This window comes from Diabrotica virgifera, chromosome 5, assembly GCF_917563875.1.
Source record: "Diabrotica virgifera virgifera chromosome 5, PGI_DIABVI_V3a".
NCBI classification, from domain to species: domain Eukaryota; kingdom Metazoa; phylum Arthropoda; class Insecta; order Coleoptera; family Chrysomelidae; genus Diabrotica; species Diabrotica virgifera.
Genome location: NC_065447.1, coordinates 259,701,974 through 259,713,377, shown reverse-complemented (window position 1 = coordinate 259,713,377; position 11,404 = coordinate 259,701,974). Strand labels below are relative to the sequence as shown.

General features: G+C 32.9%; 1 protein-coding gene across 2 annotated transcripts in view; it reads left to right on the top strand.

Annotated features, from left to right (window-relative positions):
- The first annotated feature begins 1,275 nt into the window (after positions 1–1,275).
- LOC114329037 (uncharacterized) overlaps positions 1,276–11,404 on the top strand; it is a 33,477-nt gene continuing 23,348 nt past the window's right edge. Inside the window, exons 1-3 of one of the 2 annotated variants that reach the window (XM_028278047.1) lie at positions 1,276–1,430; positions 1,909–1,990; positions 3,006–3,075. In XM_028278047.1, coding sequence (XP_028133848.1) covers positions 1,391–1,430; positions 1,909–1,990; positions 3,006–3,075 — 192 coding nt within the window. In that variant the 5' untranslated portion in view covers positions 1,276–1,390. The remainder of the gene's footprint in view (positions 1,431–1,908; positions 1,991–3,005; positions 3,076–11,404) is intronic. The other variant, XM_028278049.2, reaches the window with a different exon arrangement.

Sequence of the window (11,404 nt, the reverse complement as noted above, 5' to 3'; positions counted from 1 at the left end):
ACAACGCTTCCATTCACCACCGTATAAGCAAAAAAAATTTCTTGCCGGAATAATAACAAACAACATCAGTACATGTACCTCCAAATTGATCCAAGAATCTTGAAAATCGGAGTACAAATAAATAATAAAGTTATAGATTGTCAAACTTAACCCGCGAGTAGTCGCGCGGTGAGATAGAATCTCAATTTTTATCCTTTTTCGCTATAACTTGATGAAAAATTTTGAAATTTTGAAAAAATTTCTTAAGTGCCTCGAGAAAGGGTGTAGTAATGCGTAGGATTTTTTTTTCTTCTTCTTCTTCTTTTTGTGGAATTTATGGCTTTGGGGAGAGCCAATTAGCTTTAACCCGCGAGTAGTCGCGCCGTTAGATAGAATCTCACATTTCATCCTTTTTCGTAATACAGTAAAACCTGTCAGTAACGGCCACTTAAAATGAAAGAACTATTGGCCGATATAGAAAGGTGGACGGTATTGCCAATTTTTGTAGTCTACATATAATTGGTTTGGAATATTTTTAAACTGGCCGTTAGGACAGGTGGCCGATGTTGGCAGGTGGCCGTTAACACAGGTTTTCTTAATAAAATTGTTAGAAATATATATTTTCAATATAAAAAGTAGATAAAAATAGTACAAAATAAAAATTTGTTTTAAATTCGTATTTTGAGATAAAAACTCACACGCGACTATCGACGTTACAGAAGTGAGCGCGACTACTCCCGGGTTAATCAAAAATTTTGGGTGGCGGAATTTTGTGCCGGTGAGTGTATCTATTGGAATACTTTTTAAATTATTGATTCGACTAAAGATGACATTTTTAAAATGTAGACTTTTGTAATTTGACACCTGTATTAAGGCGAAAGGCGCAATATATCGCCTGTCAAAATTTTCAATTTGTTTTAAATGTATTCAGTTTTTTCGAATCCTAAGAAAATTAATAAATATTTTTGAAAAATTTAAACGCAGAATGAAAGATTACATTATTAATAAGGTCCGAAAATCCCTGCAAAACTTCGATATTGTTCATTTTAATAAGTTGCAAGGGTGAAAACGAATCGGAAAAAAGTTGAAAATTTTGACAGGCGAAATTTTGCGCCTTTCCCCTTAATTAGTGTGGTGTATGCAGCAGTTTTTCCAAACAAAAATATTTTTTAATCAATAAAAAAACATGAATTATAATATTACATATTTTTCGAATTTTTTCACATAACTGCTTTAAATCAGTTAATATTATCACTGATCTAAATCGAAGTGGAAAACCTGGAATGATAGTGGGTACAATAATACAAAACAATATTATACTTCAAGTGGTTTTTGAAGTGTTTGACTTTTTGTATATAAAGTGAAACCTGCAGTGCATATTTATCATTATTGTGAAACATAATTCCCAAACATGAAAACTGCACTAGTTTTGGCACTTTTGAGCTGCGTTGGTAAGTAATGATTCTTTTTTATTGTTGTTTGAAATTTATTGTACTTTTAAATATTTTCCGCTATTACTTGCTTTGTAGAAAATATAATCAACTTTGTGATTATTCTTAGAAAATAGTTTTACTAGACTTTCAAAGTTAATCAAAAAGGTGTCTGTGTAGTCTCTATAATCCTCTGGTTTTGTATAAGTCAATGTCAACTGACTGTACTCTATATTTGTTTATGTATTTCAATCTTTGTTTTTTTATTAACTGTTTAGATGGGAAATAAGCCACAATTAAATTGAAAAAATAATGTTGTTAACGTTTCGAAGCCCAAATCGGGTTTTTTGTTTTTTTTAATGTAAATTCAGTTTGTGATCCACATTTTATAGTTCCCAATTTTACTATTTCTAGAAACCAAAAACTGTGTAGTTGAAAAGTATATTAAAACTATTAGACATTTTACATTTTTATTTTACAACAAATTATTTATTTGCAGCTCTCACCGTTTCCGCTCAACATGAGCCTACACTTGGGCCTGGTCCTCGCCCTGAACCTACCCGTGGACCGATTCCTGATGAGTAAGTAACAACAAATAAAAGTAATTAAGTGTCCATCTGTCCGTACGATCAAAAAAAGTTAACAAACAAATATTATGAGCAACTTAAAGTCAACTTAAGTAGATATTCTCAATTCAACTCTAATTTTCCAAAAATAAATTGCAAGGAAAAGATTCTGTTAAACTTTTTTACAGACGTTCAATAAATTAGGCTTCATTTATGCTTTTATAAAATATCTTATTAGTTAGTATAATATAAAAATTGATTAAAATGTGTAATTGGTAATGAAAGTCATTTTGAAAGCAATTTTTTTTTAGAATTGCAAATAGAACATATTATTTTAATATTGTTTTATGTTGATCTCCACTAATTTGCTCTTAAGTGTTTCGTTTTTTTTTATTTTGTCATAATTTATTATTCCTGTAATCCAGCTGGTTAAACTGGATCATATTGTCCACATTATTCCAGTCATTCAACAGTTGTAAGCTAGGTAACGCTATACTGCAAAGAAAGAAAGTGCTTTGAAGAAAGGAGTTTAAAATTTGTCTTAGAATTATACAATTAATACTGCTAGAAGAAGTAATAGATGTTGTGGAAGAACTATCACGAATAAAGCGGATTTGAGCGAGAAAGTGGATAAGCGAAAGAAGTGAAAAAGGAGGAAATACCTATATGACTACAAAAAAAAAACAATAATAATTCATTGTTCAACGTGTAATCAAGACCGTCATTAGAGTCAAGTGAACTGGATTGATCACTGGAATGGTTTATTCCAATGCATGTGCATATTATTCCAGTAGTATTCCACGAGTCAACCGGAATTCTGAACTGGAACACTCCTGGAATAATTGTGAATAACTGGGCGTAAATGATATTAATATGGAAAAAGGCGTATCAATTTTTTATTTTTATGTGTTTTATATTAAAAAATTATTCAACATTATTATTACCCCGATATAGTTAAAATTATAAAAGCAAATAAAGTCGAACAAATAATAAATTAATTTGTTGTGGTTAAAAACAAAATTTTTTTCAGACTTAGGTGCGACACTTGCGTAACTTTGGCAGATATAATTAAGGGCTACGCTGATGAGCGTATTCCACTGGTAAGTTTTATACGTATAACAATTCTATTTAGACTATCTTTATCTTTAAGACCTTATCCTTATGATCTGCTTTACACGCTGCTTAAGGTGATACAGTAGCGATCAACAGGTGGCAAAAACGCGTTACAAGATTGCGGCTGTAATTTTGAATATTTTTTCGAGATATTTGGCACACGTATTCGTAATATAATAAAGAATGGCGGTACAGAGTCCAATTTGAAAAATATATTAATATGTGGAAATTACTCTGTAATTAAATACAGTATTAAAAACACGAGCCTGTACCGCCATTAAGAAGAACAAAAAATACACTTTCTTCAAATAAAATTTTTATCCGATGCCTAGATTATGTGTCATTTTGGAACTACTAAAATTTTTTATTTCATTAGCAGTTCCAAAATGACACATAATCTAGACATCGGATAAAAAGTTTATTTGAAGAAAGTGTATATTTTTGTTCTTCTTAATGGCGGTACAAGCTCGTTTTTTTTAATATTGTATTTAGTTACAGAGTAATTTCCACATATTAATATATTTTTCAAATTGGGCTCTGTACCGCCATTCTTTATTATATTATGAATACGTGTGCCAAATATCTCGAAAAAATATTCAAAATTACAGCCGCAATCTTGGAACGCGTTTTCGCTACCTGTTGATCGCTACTGTTTCCTTTTAAAGAGCAGGATTGTAAGAATCACACGATCTATCCTTTCGTTAGTTAATATTCTTTCCTTTTAAACAAATACCTTATCAAAATATTCTCCTACTACTACTTACTTACTCTGAGGAGTTACAATCTCTTGGGCTTCCAATTTCCATCCAATTCTCTACGCCCAAAGCTTTAATGTCTCCTGCTGTATTATATTGCCAATGGAGCCGAGTGGTCCACGTGCTCTTCTTCCAGTTGAGAGTTCTTCCCATACCAGCCTCACTCTTCTTTCGTCAGAATGTCTTCAGAGATGTCCTGTCCATTGGAGTCTTCTAGACTTTATTTCTGATATTATTACTATTTATTTTATCACTACTACCTTCCTGTGGCAAAATACAGAAAAAACTATTTCCTTCTTCTTCTAGTAGTTGAAGATATACAGGGTGTCCCGGAAAATAGTGCGTTCCTTAAAGGTATAGGTAGAAGGCACCATGTAGAACAAAAAACTCTTATAACATTTTTTTCTAAATTGCAACCGTTTGACCAAAAAATTAAAATGTATTTTGGTATCCAAATTTAAATCTGACAACTATGTGCGGTACGCAAATTTAAGCATAGACAGTAGACAGTCCCATGTAAATAGATAGAAGATGATAGTAAACAGATAGTTTTAAAGAATCCTGTTTAGTGTCAATGCCGAAAATGTTTTCGAATAGTGAGTGTATTACCTATTATGTTATTACCTATGAATGGTGTTTGTGAAAGGTTACTTGAAACATCTATTCGGTATATTAATTATTTTCAAGTAAGTACAACTTAGTTATTTCAGTTCACAAGTAAACAAATTACTGAGACATTATCTGGTGTATTTAAGTTCCACTGTAAACTATTAAAACTATGTAATTCAGTTAAAGCCCTCAGCAATACTCAGCATTCAACCCATTTAAACCTTACTAAATACATAATACTAGTTTAGTTAAAAGATGTGTTTTTATGTTAAATGATGTGTAATTCGTTTAAAATTATGCAATAGGTATTTCAATACATTTCAAAAGAAAATAATTTTAGTAAACAAATAGTAAATACATAAGTATTACCTACTATTAGGTTGGATTATTTTAAATACTGTTAATCACAATCACAAACGAGTTCTTATTATGTTATTATGCTGTAGTGCGTACGATGTTGCCAGTTTATTAAAATTTCCAAACATTACAATACAGGTATATGGAAAACAATGTTAACTTTTTTGTTGGAAACGCTTAACTTTAGAAAAAAATGGTATAGGACTTCTTTGTTCCAAATTGTGTATTCTCTCCATACCTTAAAGGAACGCACTATTTTCCGGGACACCCTGTATTTAGTTATTATACTGCCGTTTTCACTTTCTTAGTATAGCTTTTATTTTTTGGTAATCTTTATTCAAATAGGTTAATATCGTTTCTATGACACTAATATTTTATCTACTGCTATTTCTAAGACTTTAAAGAAGCCTTCTTAATAGACCAGGGCATTTAGCACAAAATAAATAATTTTTTAAATACAGCACCAAGAAACTTGCAGTTTTTTGCATTATGTTCAGGATGACGTCAGGAAAAAAGTCTACTATTCAAAAATGGGTGGAAATGCATAACTGCCCTGTAAAGTGCATAAAATGTATCCAAAATTGCATAAATATAAAAATAAAGTCAAAATCAGTATACTAAGGAACAAAATTTCTTATTTGGGGGTTTTTGGGGTCACTGAATACGATTATGCCATCAGAACTGACCTCTGGATCACCTGGTGCCCAAGGTCATGGCAAGAGGCGTCATCCTCTGCAGTTTTGATGGTTTTCGGCATTAAATCGATACAAACGGATTACTCACGGGTTTTAGGGGTCGCTAAATACGAGTATGCCATCAGAATTGACCTCCGAAGTACATAGTGCCCAGGGTCGCTACTAAAGCACGTCATCTTCTGGAGTTTCGAGGGATTTCGGCACTAAATTGATGAACTGGACCATTCAGGGGGTTTTTGAAGTGGTTAAACACGAATATGCCATCAGAACGGACCTCTTGGTCACCTAGTGCCCAAGGTCACTGCAAAGGGACGTCATCTTCTATGGTTTCGAGGGTTTTCGGTATCAAATTGATGCAAACGGATTACTTACGGGTTTTTGAGGTCGTTGAACACGAACATCAAAACCGACTCCCTGTGCACCTGGAGCCCAAGTTCACTGGAAGGGGCTTCCTCTTCTAGAGTTTGAGAGATTTCGGCATTAAATTGATAAAAATGGATTACTCGGGTGGTTTTTGAGTCGTTAAATACGAATATGTCATCATAACAGACCACCGGGTCACCTGGTGCTCAAGGTCACTGCAATGGACGTCATCTTCTAGATTTTCGAGGGTTTTCGGCATAAAATGGACGCAAATGATTTACTCGGGGGGTTTTTGAGGTCGTCAAACAGGAATATGCCATTAGAACAGACCCATGGGGCACCTGGTGACCATGGTCACTGCAAGGGACTGACTGTGCTGTTCAATTTTCTTACTTATGTATTGTTATATTTCTATTTGATATGAAAATTAAAATTTGATAATTATAAACAGAATTCAATTTAATATAAAATATTTTCAATTTTCTCAACCACGGGCATATAAATTTAGAACAACCTGTATACAACAAATTGTTATATTTAATTTTAAGAAGTGATTAAATAAGACTCAAGTGAAATCGTTAATAGGTCATTATCGTTGTTCGCGGAAGGATCGATCATTAGCCGATGCTAAATAAGACTAAGTGGAAATAGAGAATAGGTCATTAAAATTTGTATATAGTAGAAAGTAATTTTAGAATGGGAATTAACTATTTTCTTTGAAATCCATTAAGCATATTTAGAAAGTTTAAAAATTGGTTTTGAGGAATACTGCGAATGAGAGTTGGTGGTGGAATTTTGATTTGTGAATCTGGAAGGGATATTTAGAAAGTAGGGGAATGAATGACAAATAGAGATCAGAATGTTTTGAGCTGTCGAGAAGTGAAGTCGAGTCGTAGACGGTAGTGTACAGAGAGTGATAAAGCCGGTGTAGTTCCGTGAGTGTGGAGTATCTATCGTGGAACGAGAGGTAGGCCAGGTTGAGAGTAAAAGAACCTCCTTGGGCCAAAAGTTTCCCGGTAGCTGATTGCAGTTTCGAAAAAGGTAGAACACAGCATCACGACAGAAGCAGGAAACGAGAGCTATACGAGCTAGTTTCAGAGGAGAACATTACTGGAAGCCAGGACGAGGTTTTGATTGCAGCCAAGGATAGCAGGAAACGGGTTTTGTGTGAAGACATTCTCAGTTCACCAGAAAAAGGTCAGTCTCATTTGTTTGGACATGAATGTATGGGTTTTTCGTATTAAATACCACATTTAAAATTGAAGAAACATAATCAATAATATCAGAAAAGCTTCATCAAACTTAAATAGAATTGTTGCTAATAAATCATAATAGTTAAATGTTAATAAAAACTTTCAATTGGAAATCAAAAGGAAATAAGATTCCCATGTGTAAATGTTATGTTTAAGAATAATAAGATATAGCAAATATTAAGCAGTGATTGCCATTTAAATAAAATAAACAATATTTTGATTACAATTGTAACCCATATGTGTTATTATTTTACTCTTTTCTTTCCTATCCCGATTAGGAACCATTAAGAAATACTTAGAAGCCACGTATGTAAGTAATTAATTTTATAAAAAGCCCTGAGATTGAAAACATATTGATATGTGATCTGGTAAATTAATTAGATTATTATTAATGCATTGATTAAATTAAGTAACATATAAGAATATTATCTCATATCAATAATCAAGATCACAACAACTGTCGTCCAACGTGGAGGGCATTGTAAAGTATTTCTAGTGGCAAATTTGAAGGATAGAAAGAGTAAAGCCGGTATTTGAAAATTTATATGCCTGTGGTAAAAAGTGAGATACTTACATTTGATAACATAAAATTTTAGATCTCTTTAGGTACAAATTTTACATAACTGATTTAATATTTTATTTTTACGATATTTACATTTGATATATTTATTGACAATTTATAATATTTGGGTGAGAAAAAGTCGTTTTGGTAACATACTAGTAAAATTTCATATTTGGCGGGGACAGTACTTCTTGAAAACAAATGTCTGTGACAAGAAGCCAAAGCAAAGACAATAAAAAACAAAAAGAACATTCAAATCAAGAGGAAAATTCAGACCAAGAAGATATTTTAGACACAACAATCATGGAAACAGGAAAAAAAGAATTGTCAGAATTAGAAAAGATATTACAACTTATGCAACTCCAGTCACAAAAAATGGATGAAGCAAAACGAACAATGGATAAAAATCAGGAAGAAACATCAAAGAAAATGGATGAATCACAACAAAAAATGGATCAAAAAATGGATGAAACAAAAAGAATAATGCAAGAAAATCAGAAGGAAACAAAACAAGCCATAGAAGAGAACAACAAGAAAATGGAGGAACGCATAGAAAAGTATGAAATGAAAATTAAAGATCACATGCAAGAACAAGAAATGAGATTGAAGGATCACATGAAAGAACAAGAAATGAAAACTCAAAATAAAATAAAGGAGTTAACGAATGGCCAGAAAAAGGAACTAGAAAATTTGGAAAATAAGTTGGAAAATGCTATTCAAGCAATCAGAGAAGAAATGGAAAGAAAGATTGCGGAAATCAATATTCAACAAAATGTAGGAGAAAGAAGAGAAATGGTTATACATAGCACAGATGACGTGAAGATAAGGTTTGGCGGGGATGTAAGAAGATTACACCCAGTGCCGTTCATAAATAGCCTGAAAAAGAAAATACAGCACATCGGAAATTTCGAAACAGCAAAAGAAACTATCAGAAACCATCTAAAATATGAAGCAAGCCTATGGTTCGATTGCAAAGAAGAAGAATTTGACAGTTGGCAACAATTTGAACAAAAATTTTTGAATTATTTCTGGGGAAAAGTCCAACAATTGGAAATTAACAAGGAATTGCAAAATGGGAAATACAATGATAGGATGGGTATATCAGAAAGGACATATGCATTACAAATTTACTATAACGCAAAACATTTACAATATAATTACTCATCGGAACAATTAGTCGAACTGATTGCAAGACATTTCGAAGAAACGCTGGAAGACCATATCACATTGCAAAACTACAAAGACATAGATAGTTTATGCCAATTCCTACAAATAAGAGAATTACGTGTAAGAGAAACAAAATCAAGAAGGTCGCGAGAAGATTACAGGCCCCGAGAAACACAGGATTACAGAGATAGAAATCAAAATAGGAGGGACTATACAAAACGAGATTTTAATCCCAGAAGGGAAAACGAAAATAAAGACAACGGAAGAGGAAATTATGAACAAAGAAATAGGCAATGGAATGAGGACAGAAATCGAGAATACCAGAATAGAAACACCACACGCTCAAATCAAGAAAACAGAAATAATGGTAGACAAAATGAACAGGGATATCGAGAAAACCGAAACAGATTCGACAGACCAAGAGAAAATAGAAGAGAGGTAAATAATACCCAGACAGAAGAATATGCCGGAGAGAGACATTATGACGAAAATATAAACAACGATGAGCAACCGGCGTCTTTTCACGACGGCGCTCACTAAAAACCAAAAATCAAACAGGAATTTTTTGTAACCCCAAGGAGTTTATTAAATTGGCAAGAAACAACGAAAAGAAAAATGGAGTTAATTTAAAATTTGTGGATGGATTTATCAACGAGAAACCAATTAAAATTATGATAGACACTGGATCTGAAATAACATTGGTCAACAGAAAACTAATAGAAGAAGTTAACTTAACAAATTTAATTTACAAAATACCTAGGGTAAATTTAGTGGGCGCAAACAAACGGACATTGGCAACTATAAATGAAGGCATACGAGTAATGGTACGACTGGGTAAGAAGATGTATGCACTACAATGTGTAATAATGCCAAACATGTCACATGACATGATAGTAGGAATTGACGAATTGGCAGAAAAACATGTAGTGATAGATTTTAAAAATAATACGATGAATCTAACAGAAGAAAAAGAAGAAGAACAGAACAAGGAACAGGAGAAACAAAATACGGACGAATCAGGTAAAGAACAAACAGTGGAAATGAATTTGGCAACGAAGCAAGGACAAAGAAGAAAAGGGAGAAAAAGTCAGAAAAAGACAAAAGAAAATGAAACCTGTGGCTCCTCAAAAGAAGAGTTGAGCCCAGAAGAAGAAAAATTGAGAGTATCAAAAGCAAAAGAAAACTGGGATTCCTCAAAAGAAGAGATGAGCTCAGGAGAAGGAGAAATAAAGCTAACAAATGAAAGCGAAAAAGGTATAATCGAAACAGTGGCATTTGAAGAGGAGGCATATGAAAACGAGGATGCAGAATGCACGATAAAAGTATGTGAAAAATCTGAGGAAAAAGACAGAAGATTGATATGGGAAAAAGGGAAAGACAACATAATAGCCGACACTCTAACACAGGATGAGGACACTGAAAATAAGGAAACAATTACTCTACAGGTGGGACTAATTAGAGTAATACAAGAAGAAGGGGTATAAGACGTAGATTAAAGTAAGGAAATATACAGGGAGTTGGTTTTGCCTCGAGAAAATTTATTTAAAAATGCAGATAAATTTTATCGAATACAAGGCGGGGATTTGTTATATTTCTATTTGATATGAAAATTAAAATTTGATAATTATAAACAGAATTCAATTTAATATAAAATATTTTCAATTTTCTCAACCACGGGCATATAAATTTAGAACAACCTGTATACAACAAATTGTTATATTTAATTTTAAGAAGTGATTAAATAAGACTCAAGTGAAATCGTTAATAGGTCATTATCGTTGTTCGCGGAAGGATCGATCATTAGCCGATGCTAAATAAGACTAAGTGGAAATAGAGAATAGGTCATTAAAATTTGTATATAGTAGAAAGTAATTTTAGAATGGGAATTAACTATTTTCTTTGAAATCCATTAAGCATATTTAGAAAGTTTAAAAATTGGTTTTGAGGAATACTGCGAATGAGAGTTGGTGGTGGAATTTTGATTTGTGAATCTGGAAGGGATATTTAGAAAGTAGGGGAATGAATGACAAATAGAGATCAGAATGTTTTGAGCTGTCGAGAAGTGAAGTCGAGTCGTAGACGGTAGTGTACAGAGAGTGATAAAGCCGGTGTAGTTCCGTGAGTGTGGAGTATCTATCGTGGAACGAGAGGTAGGCCAGGTTGAGAGTAAAAGAACCTCCTTGGGCCAAAAGTTTCCCGGTAGCTGATTGCAGTTTCGAAAAAGGTAGAACACAGCATCACGACAGAAGCAGGAAACGAGAGCTATACGAGCTAGTTTCAGAGGAGAACATTACTGGAAGCCAGGACGAGGTTTTGATTGCAGCCAAGGATAGCAGGAAACGGGTTTTGTGTGAAGACATTCTCAGTTCACCAGAAAAAGGTCAGTCTCATTTGTTTGGACATGAATGTATGGGTTTTTCGTATTAAATACCACATTTAAAATTGAAGAAACATAATCAATAATATCAGAAAAGCTTCATCAAACTTAAATAGAATTGTTGCTAATAAATCATAATAGTTAAATGTTAATAAAAACTTTCAATTGGAAATCAAAA